Source organism: Protopterus annectens, chromosome 4.part0 (genome assembly GCF_019279795.1).
Source record: "Protopterus annectens isolate FY-2018-M chromosome 4.part0, PAN1.0, whole genome shotgun sequence".
Taxonomy (NCBI): Eukaryota; Metazoa; Chordata; order Ceratodontiformes; family Protopteridae; genus Protopterus; species Protopterus annectens.
The window spans coordinates 519,158,243-519,183,338 of record NC_056733.1 but is presented as its reverse complement, the minus strand read 5'-3'; the positions used below and the strand labels follow the sequence as shown (position 1 = coordinate 519,183,338).

At 39.9% G+C, this 25,096-nt stretch overlaps 1 protein-coding gene across 1 annotated transcript in view; it reads left to right on the top strand.

Annotated features, from left to right (window-relative positions):
- Positions 1–25,096, top strand: part of DDX54 (DEAD-box helicase 54) — an 841,349-nt gene that overhangs the window by 568,629 nt on the left and 247,624 nt on the right. Inside the window, 2 exon segments of the mRNA XM_044068440.1 lie at positions 12,990–13,105; positions 21,010–21,033. Of these exon segments, the coding sequence (XP_043924375.1) occupies positions 12,990–13,105; positions 21,010–21,033 (140 nt within the window).

Here is a 25,096-nt window from a genome sequence, read left to right as displayed (position 1 = left end):
TAGTCCGTCTTTCTTGCTGCGAGATGCCCAAAGCAGAAGCAGTTCGCAAGTGCCGATCGGCCAACTCCTGAAAGTTTCGTATTTGAGTTTCAGAACCAAAGTCTTCAAACTAAAGCTAAGTACCCCGTTGGGGAAACATTTTCTTGCTCCTTACCGATGTCAGTAAAAGTTAATAATTGCATTACTTGTGGGAAGCAAATACCTCATAAGGATTTTCATTTGTACTGTATTCCTTGCCTAGGCCCAGATCACAATGTGCCTTGCTGTCGGTTTTGTGCTAGATTTAACCAACGCACTATAAAGCGTCTGTATATTTTTGCTTTTAAATATTTTGGTTCAAGATTTAATTATCCTGAAACATCGTTGGTTAGCAATCCGACTACCGGAGTTCACAAAAAACACAAAGAAAAAGACAGACAGACCGTCGAGGTCCAAAACCGATGATGAAGTTTCTCCTAAGCCAGTCGCTGTTTCGCTGGTACTCAGGCGCTTTCGCAGCCCCTGATACCCACTACTTTTGAGTCTCAGGCCTCTACCAAGACCCATTCGGAGTCTGCTATGCCGCGAGATTCTCAGAGTATTGAACCTGCAGATGTCTCTCCCTTAGATGGGTCCAGAGCTGCTGAGCAGGCACCGGCTTCTGAGGGAGTTTTCAGGCCTCAACATTTTTATATTAAACCGAAGCCAGCCTCAAAAACATCTGTGTCTAAAAAACCGGTGCATGAACCATGTGCTCAGGCCCCTATGCCTAAAAAACAGATGATCAAAATGGCTGAAGATTTAATTACCTTGATCAGGGGTTCCCAACTACCCCCCCCCCCCACCAAGAGGCCTAGGCAAGGCACTGATTATGAATCTTCATATCAGGTTTCCATTTCTTCTGATTCCTCTTCTGATCAGGAATTTTGTTTTCCACCCTATGAGGATTCTGATGCAGAGGAATCCATTCCATCTGCATCTCCTCCTGAGGATTACTCTTTTGGAGAGACTTTGCATACTTTAAGGGAACATTTTCACTGGGAGAGTCAGGACCTCTCTGTATCAAAAAAGAGGCTTAGGGATTTCCTTCTTCTTCCACAGCATAGGCCTTTGGCAATACCTCCTGTATTAGACATTGTCAATTATGTGTTCTCAGAATCAAGCATGGCTCCTGATTCCCTGCCTCTGGCTCCTAGTAAGCCAGACAGATATTACGGGGTTCCTGACTCCCACAAATTTCTTTTTAAAAATCCTGCTGCTGATCCTGAACTATTTCTTAGGGTCCCAAGGGTGTTAAGGCCTCTACAGCCAAGAATCCTACCCCTTCTGATAGAGATTCCAGGGTGCTGGATAGATGAGGCAAGAAGGTTTATACGTCTGCAACCTTGGCAATCAGGGCTTTAAACTGCCAGTTTCATATGCTTAAATATCAACAGCATGTTATGGGCTTACTAAAACAGAAAATGATGTTGATTTCTGATTGTGTGGAAAATAGAGTTACATGAATTATTTCATTCAGCAGAACAAGTTGGAAAGCATACGTTGCAATGTGGTTTTGATTCCTTGGAGGCCTCTTGTAGGGCCGCCGTTACTGGATCTGTGATTAGAAGGCATGCCTGGCTCAAGGAGCAAAATCTGCCTGATCATGTTAAAGCTAAATTGTTGGATGCCCCTTTGCAGCATGACACTCTGTTTGGTAATATGGCAGAAGAGGTTTTAAAGAAAATGGAAGACAAAGCTAAATCTATGCAAACTGTAAAAGATTTCTTGCAAGTGCAGCCACCCAGATTCAGTAGACACTGGCCTACTAAAAATTGGTCCTTTCCTGTGTCTACAACAGAGCCACTAAGGGCAAATCCAGGCACTCAAAAGGCTCCAGATACCAATCACAGGGTTCTTGCAGGTCAAAGCAATGGGGTGCCGCCACCTCCAAATCTGGAGGAAACAAAGCAAAACCCTACAGTAAGCAGTCTCAATGACTTTCCTCTACCATCACCAAGCTCTTATCTTTTGGCAGCCCCCTTGGGGGAAAACTAGCACTTCATGCTCAAAATTGGCAGTTAATTACCCAGGACAAGTGGGTATTAAACATAGTATCCCAGGGGTGCAGACTTCATTTCCATAATTTGCCAATTCCAAACGGATGGCCGGATCTGCCACAAAACCAGTGGGCAGAGGCCCAGAAACAAGTCATGGCTCTCAGGGATATGGGTGCTATTCAACCAGTACCAGAAAAGGAAAAAAGAACAAGGTTTTTATTCAAGACTTTTCCTGGTACCCAGAAAAGACAATTCATGGCGTCCAATACTGGACTTATCGATTTTGAACACGTTCCTGGACATTCCAAAATTCAAAATGCTGACTTTACAACAGCTACTGCTTATGCTAGGTAGGAATGCTTGGTTAGTAACTCTAGACTTAAAATAGGCATACCTGCATATCCCATTAAGGGAATCATGCAGAAGATACTTCCGCTTCAAAGCAGTTTTTTTTGCATTACCAATTCTCTGCACTGCCCTTTGGCTTATCTACTGCACCCAGGGTCTTTACAAAGTGCCTGGCACCAGTAATTGCATTCCGCAGACAAAGAAGCATTCAGATTTATCCTTATCTGGATGACTGTCACATTCAAGCAGAGGACAAGGACACTCTTCAACATCTGGCGTTTGTAAAAAGGCTTCTAGCATGCCTAGGGTACACCATAAATGAAAAGAAATCACAACTGGTACCCTGTCAAATAATTACATTCCTGGGTGCAAGCTTGAATACAACTGCCCAGATGGCTTACCTCATGCCAGGCAAACAAAGGCAACTGACAACATACTTCAAACAAATGGCAACAAAAACCCAGTTATCTGCAAGACAAATTCTGCAGGCTTTGGGGTTCATGGCATCCTGCATCCTACTGATTCCATATGTAAGACTGCATATGAGGAAACTTCAATGGTACCTAAAAAGTTTATGGGAGTCAGCATTGTCACAGTCTGGAAACATTGATTCCTCTCATTCTCTGCCTACAACAGGAGTTTCTTTGGTGGGCAGAGACATGTCACCAAAGCAAGGGACTGTCATTCACTCTACCCCCTGCCACCCAAACCCTAACTACAGACGCATCAGCCTATGCTTGGGGGGTCCACCTGGCAGGGAGATGCATTCAGGGCAAATGGAGCCCAAATCAAATGGATCTGCATATCAACCAGAAAGAGATGCTAGCTGTTCAGAATGCTCTGACAGCCTTCAAGGACTTCATCCAGGACTACTACTGATAAAGACGGACAACACCACAGTTATGTGGTACATAAACAAGCAGGGGGGAACACATTCCTACCCCCTTTGCAGACTAGCCATGGTCTTGTGGAACACAGCCTTGACTTACCATATACATCTTCAAGCTCAATTCCTGCCAGGAAAGCAAAATACTGTGGCAGACTACCTAAGCAGAAATCTTATGGACCCGCACAAATGGAAACTGGATCCACAAATCTTCAGCATGTTAACACAGAAATGGGGGAGCCCAAGCATAGATCTTTTTGCCTCTCCCCAAAATTATCAGTTGGACAAGTTCTGCACAAAAACTCATCACAAAAAAGCATGGAAAGTGGATGCCCTATCCTTCAGCTGGAAAAATCTATCAGTCTATGCCTTTCCCCCTCTGCCGCTACTCTCTAAGGTCTTACTAAAAGTCGGACAGGAAAAAACAAAAATGATCCTAGTTGCTCCGGACTGGCTTCGCCAGCACTGGTACACTTCTAAGGAATATGTCTCAGCTTTCTCCATGGCACTTGCCTCAAATACCTCATCTACTGTCTCAGCAGATCTATCAAATTCTGCACACTCTGCTCCAAACTCTGAATCTTGCAGCATGGCTGATCAACTAATTATTCAAACACCTCTCAGTAAATCTGTGATGGATGTCATTTTGGAAGCCAGAAGGCCTAGTACTAGAAAATCTTATGCTGATAAATGGAAGAGATTCTGTGCTTGGAACCAAGCACAAGGAACAGACACAGCAAAGCCCAATGTTCCTCAGATTTTACAATATTTGACTGAGATGCTTGACAAGGGCCTATATTTTGTCTTCAATAAAAATCCATGCCTCTGCCATCTTAGTTCATTACAACACAGAGCCTCCCCTCTTTTCTCATCCTCTGCTTAAACACCATCTTAGAGAGGCCAAAAATTTAAGGCCTCCCAGATCATCACCAACTCCTGCATAGGACCTCAATTTTGTGCTGGAAAAACACACCCTGCCTCCTTTTGAACCAACAGCTAATGCGGATATAAAATTTCTATCTTGGAAAACAGCTTTTCTCTTGGCAGTCACTTCAGCAAGAAGGGTTTCAGAATTACAGGCTCTCATGGCAGTGGAGCCTTTTATTATATTTTACCCGGACAGGGTGTCCCTCAGGACCACTCCTTCTTTTAGGACTAAGGTGGTGTCCAGTGTGGCTCTTAACCAGACCATTCACCTGCCAACATTTTACCCAAATCCACAGAACAAGGGGGAGCAGATTCTGCACTCATTGGATGGACACAGACAACTAAGATTCTACTTAAACAGGACCAGATCCCTAAGAAAGTCTGAGCAACTACTGGTAGCATTTGCTGCAGGGTCAGAGGGGAAGGCTATATCAAAGCAGACTATTTCTAAGTGGATAGGCCACTGCATTCATTTCTGCTACTTGCACCATGGTAAACCTGGGCCCAAGGGGGTCAGATCACATTCCACCAGGGCTGCCTCTACTTCAGCAGCTCTTCTCAGAGGGGTTCCAGCCAAAGACATTCTAGAAGCTGCTACTTGGAGCTCTGTTCATACCTTCACAAAGCATTATCATTTGCCTGTCTTCTCCAAATCCAGGGCAGGCTTTGCCACTGCAGTTATAGCCACTCCTAATGCTGTTTAGTTCCATCCTCCCATCCATAGCTTTGGGAGTCTACCCACATGTAATGACTGCAACAGTGAAACACGAAGAACATAGTACAGTTGTGTACACTTACCATAAATGTAGATGTTCGAGTGTATTCACTGTTGCAGTCTGGGTTACCCACCCGCCAACCCCCTTTCTATACCTTGTCTTTCCTTCACTATATACAAAAGCCTTTGTGGTGTATTTGCTTTTAGATGAAGGTAAAGTTTATGTTTCTAAAAGTGCATTTATGTATATTTTTACTGTTTTTATATATATATATATATATATATATATATATATATATATATATATATATATATATATATATATATATATATATTGTTTTTTTTGCTCCCCATTTGGGGGCACCTGACATCTGGGGCAAGAAAAACTGAATAAAATGGTGTCGGCTGCATGTTTTATACCCCTGACGATCTAACATCATGGAAGAGGAGACCGCAACTGACGCAGGACCCAAGACTTTGTTATTCAGACCAACTGAGGTCAACCTGCCAGCAGATTACCCAAATGTAATGACTGCAACAGTGAATACACTTGAACATCTACATTTATGGTAAGTGTACACAACTGTACTTTCCTCCTCCTGGGATCTTTATTTTGTTTTGGAAAAATTGACTCGGGCTCTTTTTGAGCCTGCTGCTTCAGTTTCCTTGCAACATTGCTCTTAGGAAACTGTACTTTTGTTGGCCCTTACTTCTGCCAGATGGGTGTCTGAGCTTCAAGCCCTTATGGCTTTTGCTCTTTTGTTGGTGTTTCTTAAAGGCAGGGTGTCCTTGCTTACTAATCCTCCTTTTATGCCCAAGGTGGTTAATGAGTTGTCTCTTAATCAGTGTATTCATTTTTCCACTTTTCCCCCTCTTCACAATATGCTAGTGAGAGGGTGCTGCACACACTGGATGTGCATAGACAACTCAGATTTTATTTGGATGAGAGTAAAACTGTTAGAAATCTGATCAGCTTTTTTTTTTTTCAGCCTAGGTCCCTATGTATCCAATCACACTGTTTCTTCTTGGAATTCTGAAGCTATTTCTTTGTTATTATTTTTATGGTAAGAGCCTTCCTTTTCTTGTTAAGGCTCATTCTACCATTGCTGTGGCTTCTTCTGGTAATTTTTCAAGGGTTTAGATACAGACTCTATTCTTGAGACAGCAACCTGGACTTCCATGCATACATTTGCTAAGCACTACAAACTGGATGGAATCTCCAGAGCTAGAGCTGGTTTTTTTAAGGCCATTTGTTATGGCTTCCTAGATGGCTCTGCTGGTCCTTCCCCCTCCAAGTTTCTGTGAGCTTTGACATTCTCCCTACCTACTGTTATGAATACTGCATCATTGACATGGAAGGACATAGTACAGTTGTGTAAAATCGTACTATAATGGTAGATGTCCTTCTCTTCACTGTTGCAGCATTCACTCCCTCCCTCCGCCCCCTGGCCATTTCTCTTCTGGATAACTGATTACCTCTTTTCCTTGGACTGGCATTCCTACTGGGGCTCTCAGTTCTGAGCATGGTACGTCTGGATGTCACTTTTATGCAAGGAGAATGCATGTGACATACAGTATACCTTAAAGCAGCCTAAAGGCTTTGGTATACTGGACAGACATTGGGCCGTCCTTGGCAGGGGATCCCTACTGTTATGAATACTGCAATAGTAAAGAGAAGGACATCTACCATTATGGTAAGATTTTGCACAACTGTATGTTTCATTTCTTATGAAGGTAAGAAGAGGGGGCAACCTGTGTCAAAACATATTGTTTCCAAATGGTTGTCTAAGGCTATTACCTTTTTCTTATGCTCAACCACAGCAAAACTATCCATGCACGGTCAAGGCTTTTACTCTACCAGGGCCTTTGGTTTATATATTGCTTTTTAGAAAGAGTTGATTCTAAAAGCAGAAACTTGGTCTTCTATACATACATTTACAAGGCATTACTAGCTTGATTCCTTCAGTGTCAAAATTAGGCTTTGCTAGGACTCTTCTCCAGGAGCTCCTGAGCTATTCTCCTTCCACCTATCAAATGCAGTAAGCTAGGGTAATTTCCCCACATAGCTAAGGCTACTACAGCAGTGTTCATTATTATGAACATGGTACAGTTGTTTAAGTAAACTTACCATAACATTAGATGTTCGAATAATCATTGCTGCTGCAGCCACTCCCTCCCTCCAACCCCCACCTCGTTGTTTATGCTAGGGTGTGGACATCTGTTTTTGTTCCTAGCATTGTCCTTATGGAGCACAGCCTCCTCCTCTTGGCATAAAAGCTCTGAAGAGCTTGGCATCCAAATCTGTCTTTTTAGTCCCCTCAGATCAGCTTGTGTTGACTGTTGGTCTGTGTGTGTGTGTGTGTAGAAGGAGACCTGAAGTGTTGGAAGCTGAATGGCTGGTACATCCTTGGCAGGATATAACCCATATAGTTAAGGCTATGCAGCAGTAATCATTCAAATATCTACTATTATGGTAGGCTTACTTACACAGCTGTTATTTTCGTATAATAGTAGATGTACACTTAAGGTCACTGTTGCAGTATGTTTTCATTCCCTCCTCCCGCACTTCGGGTAAAACTTGACTTCCAAGGGCTGAGGTGGATACCACTTCACTTCCCTCCCAATACCTGCCTTATTATTTTTTTCCCTTTGTATGTACATCTCCAAGGAGCCAAGTTGCTTAACCTGACAATGAGTCAGGAAGTGCAGGTCATACAGGGATGTCTGAACCCATGAGAGTATGTGGACTTGGGGCCTGTAACCCTTTGCTTCCTTCTGCCCAAGGCCAGGGTGTTGCTAACACTTAGGCTTGGTCAAGCAGGAAAGAACTGAAGATACTGCAGGAATAAATTCTTATACTTACCAAACTCCTACCCCTCCCCCAATAATTGGGACATACTTATCTCACAACTTCAATTTCACCCTAAAAAGGTCGTCACCACAATTGTGATCTATATTCCACCTGGTAATACACCTGCTAGCCTTGAAGACTTCTTATCCTGGTGTTCTTCCACATACTCACAAAAAAACCTTATTCTGGGGGACTTCAACCTAGATTGGTTCACCTGTATATCAGAACCACCAAGTAATCTAATAAATCTCCGTGGCTACCATCAGCTAGTCCAAATTCCAACTAGATGTGATAAAAAAATCTAAAAGGGTATCCATCCTTGAGTGGGTCCTAACAACCCCACATTGTACCCTCACACAGGCAGTCTCCCAGACACCTTAAGTGACCACAGCATAATATACTTTGTACGTATTAGAACAAGCATATGCAAAACCACTAACTATATATCCACTAGAAACACACAAAAATTCTCTCCTGAGGTCTTGCAACACTTTATAACTGTGACTGGACCCCCCTAAAAACCCTCCCACTTGACCAGGCTGTAGCATATTTCAACAAAACATTTCTACAACACCTAGACACTGTCACTCCATTGCGCAAAATCAAGGTTAGAACCTCTACAAACCCCTGGCTCAGTAAAGAAACCAAACAAATCCTCAAGTCCAGAGACACTGCCTGGCTTTACTATCAAAAAAACAAAGAAACACAAAGCCTAACTAAGTACCAAGAACTGTGCAACCATGCGAAAAAATGCCTTAGGCTGGACAAAAAAATCCTACTACACAACATTACAAACTAAATACCAACACAACCCGCAAAAATTTAGGAAAAATGTAAACCAGCTACTAAAATCCACCCAAAAGGCTACCCCCAAACCAACCACCCCTGACACTAAAGTTCCCATCGAAACACAATTCAACTCCCACTTTGTGAACTCAATTATTCTATCCTTAGTATCACAGGGCAGTTCCTTCCTCACTATCCCCCCCAACACAAATAACACTAATACAAACTTTACCCTCAAAACAGTTTCCACCACTTCAATCAAAAGCATGCTCTCCAAACTAAAAACCTCATCAACAGCAGCCAACCTACTCCCCAGCTATTTCTTGAAACTCACAGCAGATGCTATTGCTATCACAGTCTCCACTCTCATAAACAGATCAATTGTTGAAAACTATGTGCCCATACTCTGGAAAATATCCTATGTTACACCCATGCATAAAGGCGGGACCTCCACTGAACTTAATAACTACAGACCCATTGCTTTACTCTCCCTCCTGGCCAAAATCCTAGAAAAATGCATCCATACCCAGATGCTAAACTATCTCCTAAACAGCAACATCCTGTCAGACCTGCCCATAGTACCACTACAGCCATCCTCTGCTTCACAGACACAGTAAACCGTCTCAAAAATGAAGGCCTACAAGTGTCAATTCTTTTTTTGGATATGTCCAAAACATTTGACACAGTCTCACACCAAATCCTGCTAAACAAACTAAACCAGTATCATCTATCAAATTCCACTCTTACCTGGTTCCAAAGCTACTTAACTGACAGGTACCAAGCTGTGAAATGGGAAAATTCTCTCTCTCCTCAGCTGCCCATAACTATAGAAGTCCCACAGGGTTCTATCTTAGGACCACTACTATTCACTGTCTTCACAAATGACCTCCAGACCTCTACACAGCATGCATCTATAATTCAGTATGCAGATAACACTACCTTAATCAGTGCTGCACAAAACATTCCCACCCTCCTGCAAACAACTCAACTAGCATTCTCTGACGTTGAAAACTACCTTACCAAAGCCCAACTTATCAGTCCAAAGAAAACTCAGCTTATGATTATAACCAGTTCTAACAAAAATACGAACAGTCAATTCACTATCTACTCCACAAATGCTACTCCAATTGCTCCAGTGGCACAGGCTAAGCTATTGGGAATAACCATAGACTCCCACCTAAAATTTGATAGTCATCTCAACTTAACTATTAAAAAAAGTACATGCCAAACTGGGGTCACTCTACCGTATCAAACCATTTCTTACCAACAACACAAGATCAGCCATTGCTCGCCCCCAACTTCTATCCACCCTACTCTATGCATCTCCCATTCTGACTAATCTCAACAAAACTGAACTAAGTAAAATGGAAGCCTGCTATAACAGAATTGCCCGCTTTGCTGCAAATTGCTCATATAGAACTCACCACTGTACTGCCTTGAGACAGCTCCACTGGCTTGACCTGCCCAACCTCCTAACCTGCAGTCAGCTCTGCCATTCTATCTATTACCTCCCCAATGAGTGTCCTGCCCTCAAAAACCTAGTACATCATCACTCAGCCAAAAGGCCTCTTAGATCATCAAGCAAACTACTACTAGAAGTCACCAATAGCTACAGTAGCTTTGGAGATGCACTATATAGTAGTTCAGTGGCTAAAAAATGGAACTCTGTCCCTACTAGCATTCAAAACACATCATCCAAAGCCTCCTTTAAAGACCTCATCAGGCAACATCTCAAGCAAAGTTGGCAGTGCCATGATTGCTCCCCAGGCTAGTGAAAGCGGATAACATATACATACTAAATCTAGAGCATGTGATAATAGTTTTCAATCTTAACTCTCAAACACTGGCTAATCTACAATGTATGTACTGTACCTGTGTACTATGTATGTATTCTACCTATGTTCCAAATTTCAGCTGTACACCACAAATCTATTAATTACCTTTATTTTTAAAAATTAATATTTTTCTGTTTGTTCTCTCCACTGTAACTGTTTGTGTCGCATACCACTGTAAAAACATGTCTCTTGTAATTTGTGTGTATACTGATCATGTCTAAATAACTAAATGTGTCTGTAATTTTTCTTTGTGGAGCTTTTCTCCCCAGGCCTCTGTTGAAAAAGGGCTTTTTCGGCTCAGTCAGACACCCCCGGTTAACAAATGTAAAATAAAATAAATAAATAATACTGAAAAGGAGGAGTCCAGCCAGACTGTGGATGAAGAGTGCAGAGCTTTTAAAGTTAGACTAGATGTTGGATCGTGCCTGCTGTCAAGTTCCCTAAGGTTACTGCTGCAACAGTTACCATATTAGAACATCTAGTGTTATATTAATTTCCTTACCAAATTGTACTTTTTGTTTAGAGTTACTCTACTAGTTGGTTTGTTCACACTGTTATGTATTATGTCCACTTTCTGCATAACTAGCATGTTTATTATTCTTTTGTTTGTTTCTTCCTGATGATATTTTTTTCTTTTTACTTCCATCAGTTGTAACTATTTTCTTGGGTGGATAAGGACCTTTAGTGATCCTGTTCCCTTTCTTGTAAAAAATAAATAAATAAATAAATAACTCAGTAGCTGGTGGCAAAATATAAATAGTCTTCATAGTGTGCAGTGAATAATTTGTGCAGAGTGTAAGTAAACACAAGATTGTTTATAATGTTTATTATATTTGATACTGCCGCCTGTTGGAGTAGGGATGCTTCATTCATATTTTATTATAATCTAGTTCCAATTAACATTTATTTAGTTTTGTGCAAATCTGTGTCAAGGCAGTGTGCTTAAACCACTGCAGAACTGAGCCAGGTTGTCACTAAACTTTGATGCTATTATTGAATGAGATTAATTTGTGGCTTGTATGGCCTTCCTCTCTACATACCGTAATTTCTTTGCCTGAGAAGAGCTATGTTGTAATTCCTTTAAGGAAAACTATAGAGAGAAGAGGTCAAGGAACTGATCCTTGGGGAAATATCTTTTCTTGTGAGATAACATGATTTTTTTAAAATTACATAGTGGATGTTTTTTTCTAAGAAATACTGTGTGTGTTGCAGAATCAGACTCTTGACTAGGAATACAAACACTTCCACAGTGAGTTTAGCTTCTCGAATTTCAAAAGAGCAGCGATACTGCTGTGATTATATATTAACGCTGTGCTGCTAGTTGCTGAGCAAACCATGATCACCTAGGTGTGCCTTTAGTTGCATTACAACTGTTTTTTTCTTAATATTTTTGCTGAAATGCTATAACTATTTGTTAGGCCTGTAGGACTTGCCTGTGATTAATGAGTGTTGTTTAGGGAAAGAAATAGTTGCAGACTTCCAAATTTTGGCAAGTTTTCACATTTTGTTGAGAGGGTGGCCTAATGGTTAAGGTGTTTGTCTTACAAATACAAGGTGCAGGGTTTGAGTCTGACAAGGGATAATTGGCTAGGCTTACAATGGCTTGCAAGGGCAGTTAGCCTAGTACTAACCTATAAACCTATATGCCTTGGAAGTTGAGTAGTGACTGTAATGGAGACACTAATTTGGGGAAGAGGTCATCATATCCATACCTTTCAACATCCCTGAACCATAAGTTAATTTTAGAAAAATAATTTTGAAAATAGAAGTCAGCTGGAAATACAACATTCTTTCATTTCTTGTTGTCCCATTGTATGTAATCCCAAAGAAGATTTAAACAATTTTTAGTCTAAGAGCAGTAGCAATCTTTCCATCAGTATCTGCCACTAGCAAAGGGTTTGTTATAAATCACCACATAGTATATCAGTCCTAACACAGGGTTTCAAACCATAAATTATCATCACATGCTGCTTATGAAGGATTGCTATTATATGTATTTCATGTCACAGTTTTTCTTTTTTATATATAGTGTTACAATTTGTATGCATTACATTCTGGCTTGCATTCTGTGACTTCTGTTGTTTTGAGTATGATTTTTTTTGTATGGTGTAAGATCTGATTTCTGTTGGTCTTTAAAAGCTCTTCTCAACAGAACATAACTAATCTGTCCAGCAGACAAAATAAACAAGTTAAATTTTAAGGTGAAACTGACATAACAATCACTGAACTTTAAGATACAGAGTGTTGGGCACAACACATTCATGTTACTGTAGCAGGAGGGGGTGGTTAACAAAGCTTTTAGCCATGAATTGGAATGTGACAACAGCTTTATTTTATAGATGCAGTTTAATAGCACTACATTTAGTTGCTTGATTAATTTTTATTTTATTAGTTATGTTGTTTTTGTAAATTTTAAAATGTTGCTCATATCTGCAACCTTTCGTAGTACTGTTTTACTTGTTTACGGTTTTTGTGCAAATAACTAAGTGAAATTAATGTATTTGTTGTGCCTTTTGTTAATCCCAGATGTAAAGCTACCCTTAAAGCAGTTTAACGAACCACATCTCTGTCAGAAAAGTTAAGTACTACAGTCTAATTTTATTTTTTTGTTTTAATCCCACAGCAAGTTTTCACCGAGGTTGTTGGCATGAAGAAGAAAAAGCATTCTGATGCACAGACAACAGAGAGAGATGAATTTTATATTCCATATCGTCCTAAAGACTTTGAATCAGAAAGGGGGTAAGTGAAGAAATATGACTGCTAAAGCTGCTGGAGGGCGATGGCTGATGCTTTTAGTCCAGCTGTAGTTTCAGTCCTACTCCTTAACAAGCATGCCCACTGTGATGACAGCATGATCCATGCATTCACTACCTGTGGAGTACCCTCTTGTCTTGGCCCACACTTGCACCTTCTGGTGTGCAGTCATGCCATCTTGCCTTCCCACCTCAGAGCCCTCATTTTATCTACTGACCTTATAGGTTGTTGTCTTGAGACTCTGTGTTATCAATCCTCTTGTATCTCTCTGCCACATGTTAGACTTTAGGACTTCTGACCCTGTGGAGCTCTCCAGGTCAGTACGCTTCTAAAAATCTCTGCACTCTCTTCTTAACTAGAGCTAGTCTTTCTTGAGTTTTGATGTGAGAAACTGAATACAAAAAAAAAAAAGAGTTAAAAACTTAAAATCTATGCTGGAGATAGATCATTATAGGTATCAGGACATGACAAGAGCAGCCAGTATTAAGAGAGGTACTTATGCATGTTATAACTGTAGGCAGTGTAGATTTATTAGTAACAGTACTAGTGTATTCATAAAATCTCTTAATTACACCATTTGGTCTAAGAGTTATTACAATTGTAATTCCGATTATGTTGTTTACATCGCCAATTGTGTTTCATGTGAACATTATTACATAGGAAAAACTAAAAGGCTTCTAAAAAGAAGAATCTACGAGCACAATTTGGCTATAAAAAATGAAGATCAGTTTAATTCTTTGGCCAAACATTCTTTAACATGTAGAGATTTTAAGAAATTTCAATTTTCAGTTTTGGAAAAAATCAACACTAGTGAATTTAGAGGAGATTTAAACAATGTCTTAGAATGCAAGGAGACATTGTGGCAACTTTTGTTGGGGGTCTGATAGGTTGCCTGGCCTCAATGATTATATTAATTTAAAATGTTTTTTGAAATATAGATAGGTATTTGAGACCATATGCATGTGATCCATGTGTGTTTTGTGTGAGGTGTACATGTGCGTACACATACATGTTCATATCACTCTGATTCCCTTCAGAGACATGATATGATTTACATTATTCATATATATACATATTTTTTTGTTTTATATATATATATTACATTTTATATATATTATGTTATATACATTTTGGTGTGTGTGCTTGTGTGTATATATTATAATTATTTTTATATTGTCATATATTTTTTAAGACATTTATATATATATTTTTTCACGTGTATTTTATATTTTCATAGTGAGTGTTTGGTTCTATGCTTGTGTGTGTGTGTGTGTGCGCGCATGTGTGTGTGTGTGTGTGTGTGTGTGTGTGGGGGGGGGGTACATGTTTATATGTGCATATGTGTGTGTGTGCGGGTGTGTGTATGCATGTGATTGTTGCGTCTACGTGGGAGAGGTCTTTGGATACGCATTTTATATGCTCAAGTTGATTATTATGCTATTCACACAGCATGAATTTACACTGCATTTTTATGACTGTATTTTTACATTTAACACATATCTATGTGTATATATGTGTATATACATTCATTTGTATTTATATATATATATATATATATATATATATACATATATATATATATATATATATATATATATGTATATTTTTTTTTTTTTGTTATCATTATGACAATACTTCATTTTTGTAGAAAATCACATTTGTTATTTTTTCAGTTTGATGGTCATGATGTCATTTCCTGTTTAGTAAGTTATTTAAGGAACTGGAAATCATTTGAAAATGTTTCTGAGGAAGTTCACGTATTAAACAGTGGATGAAAGCGCTAAATTTTTGGCTTCTGGTTTACTTGTTTTTTTTGCCAGCAGGTCTGCAGTTCATTTTTTCGTTTTGTTTGGTTGTCAGCATAAACTGAATACATTGTGCACACTGGTACCTTAATATAGGATCACATCAGTCATATTAAAAGCTTAAAGGATCATAGCCACATAACAGTATGTCATATGTCTTTCTGTGTCACTCTGCTTTCCATTTGCCATAATTACCTCTATCTCTCTCTCTCTCTCTCCTATTAGACTAATTCCTCCAGGTCAGAATAGATAGTTTCAAATTGTTCTCTGTTCAACCATTGTCTCACCCACATCCAGTACCTCTTTCCAAGGTTGTGGTATACAGAGTGTAGCATGTCACATTTTTTTGGTGTGGTGAGTCATTTTACAGTTGGCATTTTGAAATGTTGATCATTACCAGGTAGTTATTAGTATTTTTAGGAATGAATTAAACGTATATAATCTAAACAGTATAGTCTCCAGATTTGCATGGCAGTCTTCTATGTTTTGGATAAGAAACTGCACAGAACATTTGAGCTACATAAAACGTTTAGATTTCATTTGTTTAGATGGGTACATCTAGGTAGAGTACAATTAAATGGGAAAGGAGCACTGTGATGCCCCACCACTGACCCAGTAATCAAGGAGCCTCAGTCCTCACTACTAGCACCAGTGAAGGATTTACATTGGTAGGATGACAAGCACACACACAGTATTTCCAGATGCAGCTCTCTGCATCAAGTGCAGTTTCCCTTAAGAGCAAGAGACCACAGTCAGTCTGGGACTTCACCCTATCCTCAGTAAGACCCCCCACTGGCACAGCTGTAGAGTTGAGATCTCAGCTGAGTAGCCAAGCCATGACCTCCAGCACCCTCTCTGCCCAACCAGTGCTTCTTGTCCCTATCCAAGTAGCTCACACACACACACACACACACACACACACACACACACACACACACACACACACACACACACTTTTGAGGTTTGATTTACACACACACACACACACACACACACACACACACACACCTGGGAAAGGCTAGCACAGATTTACTAGCTATGCCCCCTTCTGCTCAGACTATAAGGTAGTTATCACTGCCACCAGACATGTCTTATCAGTTACTTTAAGGTCCTTAACAAGGGATTCCAGTTTTTACTGTGTAATGTTGCTATCCATACAAATGGTAGTATGACCAAGAGCAAGGCTATTAGGAGTGGCTCACAGTGTCAGCAAGTAAATATGCAAGTACTTTCAGAACTTAAATATGTCTCTCAAATATCCGCCACAATGAAAGGTTTAAATATATTTAATAATAAATAATAAAAGAGCAAGAAAATACTCTGTATATAATCGCAGTTACATCAGAGTTCAAAATCACAGGAAATATTTAAAACAACATTGCAGGACAGTCTCAAATACAGCAAACGTCTAAACTATCCTTCACTATATTCCTGATTGAATCTGAGAGAATTACTATATCCCTAGTTAACGTACAGAGGTTATCCGCGGTGGTGCAGCGGTAGCATTGTTGCCTCACAGCAAGAGGTTCTCTGTTTCAATTCTCGGCTGGAGTGCCTTCTGTGTGGAGTCTGCATGTTCTCCCCGCGGTTGGATGGGCGTTCGAAAGACATGCGTAAATGGGCGTGCCTTCATTGAAGGTTGGACGTTAAGCTGGTACCTAGGCGCTAGTTAAAAAAATCTACTGCCAATCATTAGCGGACCAGAGTTCCGCTGTGGCGACCCCTAACCGGGAAAAGCCAAACGACAAACACCACCTAGTTAACTTACAGAGCAAGCAAGGCAGATTTGGTGAATGGGTCTTCCAACCGATGCTGTCAGATCAAAGACAAAATACAGAATACTCGGTCTCTCTCAGAGAGCTCTTAAATTAATATCTCACATATTACTGCTGGGCTAGCTTGCAGCATGACATAATTTTTTTGTCATCTGACTATCCCAGAGGAAAAACAACAATTGATGTAGCTGGTAACATTTAGCATCTACCTGTGAAAATGCATAAACAAGGGTTTTTCTTAGATCTAAGACATATCCTGGAAGTCATAAAACAAACACTTGGAAGACAATATAAAAAAACTTCTAGTTCTAGGCATTGTCTCCTGTTGCACTGAAACTGAAAGATAACATCTTTTTTATGACCCAGCCATAATTTAATTTCAATTATTTTTCTGAAGTTAACGGCTTGTGTTGCAGTTTCCATTGTTAAAATACACATTTAAACAGTTACAATAGTGTATATACATTTTTGTTCTTTTCCAGTAGGGTACACAGTGGCTACATCTTTAATCTCAGTACTGTACAAACCCTGTTCAACACACACTTCTGTACCAGCAGTTTGATATACACATAACATACAGATCTAATACATTTATAACACAAGCATATAAATCATGTTGAGATTCACAAATGGCATATAATTATTTAACAAACTTCCAGATAGCTGGGCTGGCAGTATCTCCTTTCATGACAAGCACTATAGTAAAATCTGTTAGTATTTAACAGATTACCATCTAATGCTTTCATTAGATGAAATAAATTATGAAAAGTAAAAACAAAATCTTCTAGAAGGTTAAAGTAGACCCTTCTTAAATCACGTGGGTTGATAAATGAACTGCAGAAATAACCTCAGTACTGCAGGCAAACATCAGGGAAAGCAGCTGAATGCTGTGCTTGCTGAATAGTGCTGTTGGTTCTAAGTACCAGTCATCAAACATCATTATTTCAATGTAAAAGTTGAAAGAAGTATGAGTTTTGGTGCATTTCCAAGGAATTGGGTTTCATTGCCTTTTCAAGGAATTGTGAGTTTCAGGGGAAGAGAAGTTTACTCCTGCTCATGTTAAGTCTGTTTACAAAGCGCAATTGTTATGTTCAGTAAATTATCATTAATACTGTGCAGTAGAATTTAAAAGCATTGTTAGCAGCACAACAGGTAGCATGCTTGCTTTTGATGCAGAAGGCTGTGGGTTTTGCTCCCACAGCATGTAGATGGAGTGCAGTTACTCTGTTGTACTTCAAGTTGGGGCTGGGGGGTGCTGCAGTCCTGAGCATGTCCTCCTTTGAATGAAATGCCTAGTAGCTATGAACCTGTTGCCGGTTTGCCATCCAATCCCTATTGCAATATTACCAGTTTACCATTTTTTTAAATGTAACCTAGGCAGTTATTCTTCAAGGACAGCGGGCACTGGTTTTGTAGATGAAACACTTAAATATAATGTTTGCTAGCAGCAGCCTCTTCATTAGTTACAGATCTCTTGACTGTGGAGTTATTCATATGACTGACTTTTGCAAAGATTGTGCATATTGACTGATATTGGTTGTTTGCAATGACAGAAGTCTGAGTGTTGTTTTTTGGATGAACTGTGCAGTTTTGTCATTATTGGTTCATATGTTTTGTTTCATTCCTTACTGGGTTTATGTTCATAACTACAAACTTAAAACAAACCTGAACAAGTGCAGCTGTGCCATGCAAGGCATATCATTTAAGACTGTCAGGAAGGTGGATTAAGGAATGCATACATGTAGACATTGTCCTAAAAATGTGTGCAAGGGGCCTACGGTTTGAAAACTGCCCAGAGGTATTCTTTATTTACCACTGGTCATATGTATTATGTTTGAATGAGGGTTTCAGTGCCGTTTCAAGGGCAGAGAAGCTTACTGTTACTGCCAAGTCTGTTTTCCTTGTGAGAATGTATTGTTTTGTTAATTTGAAGTAAAAGTTTCAAATTAAATTCAAATATCTGTAATCATTGTAGAAGTAAAGCAGAAATTAGTATGCAGACAGAAGTTTGAGCAGTGTTTATGGTAGATATAGAGAAATGGCCAAGTAATGGGATACTGGAATGGCTGCGGGGTGGGGTTGCAGGCGAGGGGTCCTTTCGGGTTGATAATTACCCTCCCTAAGGCTGTATTTGACCATAATCCGGATGTGATGGTGACTAACATAGTTGACTGGCAATGGTAGGAGTTGAGTGAAGGAATGCTTGTAACTGTACATAGGAGAGATGGTGCCTTGTGCACTTTGATAGAAAAGCCACATAACCATATAATTTAGTGCAATTTTTACTGTAATTAATGGTTTATGTGTGTGTGTGTGTGTATGTGCTCTCTTTCTCTCTCGTGTGTGTGTGTGTATATATATATATATATATAGATGGATAGATATATACAGTGGTGGATCCAGGAATTTGTAAAGGGGGGGGGGTTGCAGTCTTGTCAGTTGACTACCGGGGTGGAAGTGGGAAAGTGGGACACTGGGTTTGGTAGTTGTGAAAAGATCACCTCAAGAAGCTCTGACATCGTGTGGAAGGACAGCAATATACATTCAGATGCACGTAATTTTGCTGTGGATGTGGTAGTAAAAGCAGGTAATTCCTGTGCAGCATACAGTAGATGTATGGATAGTATAATATTTTCAATGCATGCCTGGAAAAGATGGTTGGTTGCCCATACCGTGTCACATTCTCCTTACGTGTCACAGCGGATATGCACTGTTATGAACTAGGAATGGGTCCCACTGAAGGTGAAAATAGCCACAGCGAAATATTTAAGTAACTTTTTTTTTTTTTTTTTAATTAAATAATGATTTATGTGGAGCCAGTGAAGTTTAGCTAAGTAAAGGTCTTTTCACCAGTTTCTGAGAGCAGTCCCAGAGTAATACTTCGACTTCCTTTCTCTTCCGAAGTGAAGAGCTGTGCATGCTACTAAAACTTTATGAAAACTGTCCTGCCTTTGCTAAATCTCTGGCACTGACAATTCACAAACACATACAGATTTAAGTGCATATGTAGATATGTTTTTGTGCAATTAACTATGGATGGTATGCATCTCTACTCTGTTTGATGACTTTCCACTGCCCATGTTGTGCAGTGGCGGTCTATGTAACTTAACTGTCTTTACTGTTTTTTTCCACCCTTCGTCTGTCATCTGTTCTGATATTTGTTCTGTAGGTATACCTGCTGTGATGGCCTTCTCCTCCTCCTCTTTCCGTATCTTTACCTTTCCTTCTATTCTTAAAAAATAAAAAAAATGGGGCCTATTCTCACCAAAAAAAATACCCATGCCCCTATGACTTTCCCTAAGATTTTCCTATTCCAGTATATTTCTTGTGTGTCCCTCTTCATCCTCATCCATACCCCTCATCTGCTTTTCTATGTCCCAATTTCCTTGGATGTGTGCGTTACCTGTGTGGCCCACACAAGTCCTGAACTAATTGTTGGTCAGTGTTCGCTGAGGCGATGTAACCTTGATTGCCCTTCAGCTTTCTTAATTTTTTAATCGAAAATTTGCAGATTCTGCAAGTGATAGCTAGCATATTTTAATAGCAATGGACTTGGCTGCCTCTAAATGTACTGGTAAGATTCTGTTAGATATGTACCTATGAATGTTAGGCTGCTTAGATTGTGAGATTCTTTCAATAACTTTGTTAATGTACATCATGCTTTGACAGCGATTTTTCATTACTTATGGAGCACCTAAATGTGATATACAGTGTACCATTACTGCTGCGATATTACATTGTGCACTAGGATATTCTGAGTTCTCTATAGTTATTCTCAACATTTCCACTGCTATCAGCGTAATGTGCCAGATTCCTCAAATTTTTCAGATTCTGGCCATCTGTGTTATGTGGGTATGACTATATAATCGCATATATTAATCTTTAATGTAGTGTGTTCATTGTTAGGTTCACAGCTTGCAACTTGTTTCACTAGAATGTCAGACTTTCCTTTTGTTGCAGTGTTAAAGGAAATGCAGTAGGCTATATATTGACGTAGGTAGTGAGGTATTGTAGTTTCAGCCTTTCATGATGTCATGACAGGAGATTACAGCTTCATGAAAATATTTAAATAGGACTTTCCAATAAACAAAATTAAATGCACAAGTATCCATACTTTTTAGTCAAAAACAGTATAACTTGGCACTGTATGTGGTAAGGATGCTATATTAATCTCTAAGGGATTGTAATTCACATTTGCTATGGAAAGTGCTGTCTGGAATAGCTGCATTTGGGCTTCCACAGCAGGTATGACTGACATATGAGGGTTAAAGACTGTAGTGGAGGTGAGTAGTGGAAGGTGGACGGAGAGAACAAAGATAGGGAAAGAAGGGAGGTGAATGAACATTAACAAGACTTTGAATAAGAATAGGAGTAGGCTGAGGACGGAGCAGTTAAGGCAGTCTTGGAGGAAAGACAGCGAGGAGTGTGAAAAGGAATGAAGAGTGGGCAGATGAGGGGGTTGGGAAGAAAATGTGAAGGGTATGCAGATGAATTAGGAAGGCAAAACTGGAGTTTGATGGAGAGGTATGTATTTGTCACAAAACTGACACCAGCTTGGTTAAAAAAAATAGTGATTACCAAGTCTCAGTTTGCAGGAGATGTTGCTTATGATTGGTATTTGTGATGGTAATTCTGAGTGATATGGAGACTATAGGAATGGATAGGAAAATATGATACATGGCCTGGGAGGAATATGTACTCAGAAAAGGGTGGTTCTTTGATCCCAAACAGAGAAAGTTAGTGAGGCTTGAAGCAAAAAGAAGGCACTAGAGGTCACACATTTGACTGGATGAGTGAACAACTTGACAGTGCAAAGCTGAAAAGGTAACACTGCAGGTGTAAATGTGAGAAGGGTCATTTATCCTAGCTGATTCAGTTATGGAGGGTAAATATATCTCCTGTCACCTGCAGATTGGGCAGCTCTGGGAAACTTGTAACGTCATATGGGGAATGGCTGTGTGCATTTGTGAAAGAAGGGTGATAGTGACAGGAGAATTTACAGGGAGCTGTAAGGGGAGATTTCAGAGATGGAGACACAAACAAAAAGGTAATGTATAGGGAGAAGAAATTTAAAGAGTAGATAGACTGGGGTCTGGCTGTATTATTAAATGAGTGAAAAGGAATGAAATAAAAAGTTTTATCCGTTCAAAAAAGTCTAAGCCCCCCTACAACAGTACAAGGCACTTCTAGGAAAGACAGGATGGAATCAGGGGAATGTTGAGTTGAAGAGATGTACTCAGGAAGCATTCTTACTTGAAAGGTAAAATGTGGCTTGTGAAGGGATGCAGGAGCCTCCCAGATGGATAAACTGCTAAAGTTATAATGTGTGCTGCTTAGGAACTCTAATGTGGGATCTATTTCATTCATTCAAATACCTCCAGTTATTCTTTCTTAACATAATTCCACAAAGTATAGAACTGATTTTTAATTTAAAACTTCAGTAAAACTATTTTGGAGGGTATAGTATACATTTAAAAATATCCTGAACAATCTTGGATTCAAAAATTTGGATTTCAAACCATTCACACTTGGTGTACTTTTTATGTTCTTACATTATGGTTGTTTACCATTCCTCATGACAAGTTATCTAATGAGTAATTGTGAATGCCTACTTTTTCTCTTTGTTGCATCATAATATTTTGAAAACATACACTGTTCCTGAATGCCAGTGTGTCATACCGCTCAACTGCACCGAATTACTCGTTTTTTACCGAGTTTTGGGGTTCAAATAATGGGTTGCCACGATTCCCGAGTGGCACCCCTTCATTCCCGATTTTTAAAAAAAATATTTTTCTTTCGCGCTTTCGGAGCTGACGTCATCCCGTGCGTGATGACGTCAGCTCCATCAGCCTGTCAGAATTGAGCTCATTCAGCTCAAGGGCACACATTTCCAGCTGGCTGTGGAAATAACTATTTCTGGTACTGCCGTGCCATGAACTGAACTGAACTGACTTAAGAATCACACAGGTATGAGGTATTATTGTGTGTAATTTAAGTGCTTCTCTCACAGACTTATGTGAACTCAGTCAACTCGCTGCTTTTTCGTTAACTGAAGTCATTCGGTCATATTTGTTGAGCTCTTTCGCTAACTGAAGTTATTGTTAAGTTTCTCAGCCGTTTCTTCTAACTGCTTTTGGTTGTATTTGTTGAACGGACTGCTTGAAATGTTCTGTGTCTCTGTGGGAGGTTAGTGACTTGTTGAAAGTATTTCAAGAGGTTGGAAGAGGGATCAGTCTGCTAGTTTCATGAATTCTTTATGAATGTCATTAAGGTTTGGATTTAGTTTGAAGTCTTTATGATTTTCCTCATGGCTTTCACTGTGATAATTTAGAGTAAAATCTTGGCATATTGGCTGGTCAGTAGGAGTAGACTATTATTGTTGTTAGGGTATCTGGGACGGTGTTTGAGAGATGTTGTTTATTATGGAAGTGGGAAATGTTATGGTCTTTATCAAATCAAGAAACTGTGCTGGTCATGTGTAGGGGTTAGGGGAAGATGATTTTGTTATTTTTGAATTGTGCCACGTGTTGTTACTTTTCAGAACGGCTTAGGAATATGACCAAGAGAGTTTGATATGAAGGTTAGTGTATTTACATTCCTCGATGGCATATTTGCATTTCTTTTCTAGCTCATAAAATATGTTCTGGTATTTAGAGCTGTTTGTTCATTACCATATTCTAATTTCTGCTGTTTAGTAGAGATTTTATTGATGTAATGCATGAGCATTGTTCCCATGTACCCTAATTTTAGTGAAGGTGAAGTGTTTATTTAACATCAGTATTATACCAGCTGAATTAAAGTAGTGGAGAGTAACATTTGAATTTTGAGTTGTGTTTGTGAGGTCAGTCAGCTTGCTTTTAGGTCAGAGATAACCTCATCCTCTCCAGTTTTAGAAATTATTTTAAAGTTTAAAGTGTCATTGTGAAGGTGATCACTTATGCTGGGGAAGGTGGACAGATTTTATATACACCGAAATGTGGAGCTTGGTCTTCTGGGGTTGATAACTTCTTGGGTAAGGCTATTTTTGGCTGAAATGTTGATTTGTGGATGTTTTGATCCAAGTATATCCATGTTGAACTCTGCAGTGATGATGACTTTTTGTTGCTGCATAAGTTTAGTATACTGCTTAATGTTCCCTTGAAGAAACTTAATGGATTCTGTAGGCGGTGTATAGAGTGACTGTATATATGGCTTATTATAGCACTTATTGAAATAAAGGCTGTTATCCATTTGACTGCATTTCAAGTTACAAGAGCTTTTGACTTGAGAAAAAAGATGAAAACTTGATTTTTTTAAATGATCACCATTGTTTCTCCACCACTTTTAGGACTGGTAGTTATTTGAACAATAGTAAGGGGCAATGATTGTTCAATTATTTTTTTGTTATTGCTGATATATCAGCATTATGTGCTGTTGTCCATGCATCAGGTAAGTCTGCTTTACTTTATAATGCATCACACATCAGTTGTGGATATTTAAAGATTGCCAAAATGTATTTAGCTGTTGGTGGGGAACTGGTGTGTGTGTGTTAGCTGCTGGTGGGGAACTGGTGTGTGTGTGTGTGTGTGTGTGTGTGTGTGTGTGTGTGTGTGTGTGTGTGTGTGTGTGTGTGTGTGTGTTAGCTGCTTGTGGGGAACTGGTGTGTGTGTGTTAGCTGCTGGTGGGGAACTGGTGTGAATGTTAGCTGCTGGTGGGGAACTGGTGTGTGTGTGTGTGTGTGTGTGTGTGTGTGTGTGTGTGTGTGTGTGTGTGTGTGTTAGCTGCTGGTGGGGAACTGGTGTGAGTCTTAGCTGCTGGTGGGGAACTGGTGTGTGTTTGTTAGCTGCTGGTGGGGAACTGGTGTGTGTGTGTTAGCTGCTGGTGGGGAACTGGTGTGTGTGTGTGTTAGCTGCTGGTGGGGAACTGATGTGTGTGTGTGTTAGCTGCTGGTGGGGAACTGGTGTGAGTGTTAGCTGCTGGTGGGGAACTGGTGTGTGTGTGTTAGCTGCTGGTGGGGAACTGGTGTGTGTGTGTGTTAGCTGCTGGTGGGGAACTGATGTGTGTGTGTGTTAGCTGCTGGTGGGGAACTGGTGTGAGTGTTAGCTGCTGGTGGGGAACTGGTGTGTGTGTGTTAGCTGCTGGTGGGGAACTGGTGTGAATGTTAGCTGCTGGTGGGGAACGTGTGTGTGTGTGTGTGTGTGTTAGCTGCTGGTGGGGAACTGGTGTGTGTGTGTGTTAGCTGCCGGTGGGGAACTGGTGTATAAGATCAGTATTTGAATTGAAAGTTGTCCTTATTTTGGGACTGTATTCTCCCATTATTGGCTTTGTCCAGGTTTTTTGTGCTAAGAGGTTGAGAGCTATGGTGAGAAGTGAGAACTGAATTCACTAAATGATGGTCATTTAAGTTTCAGTCTTCC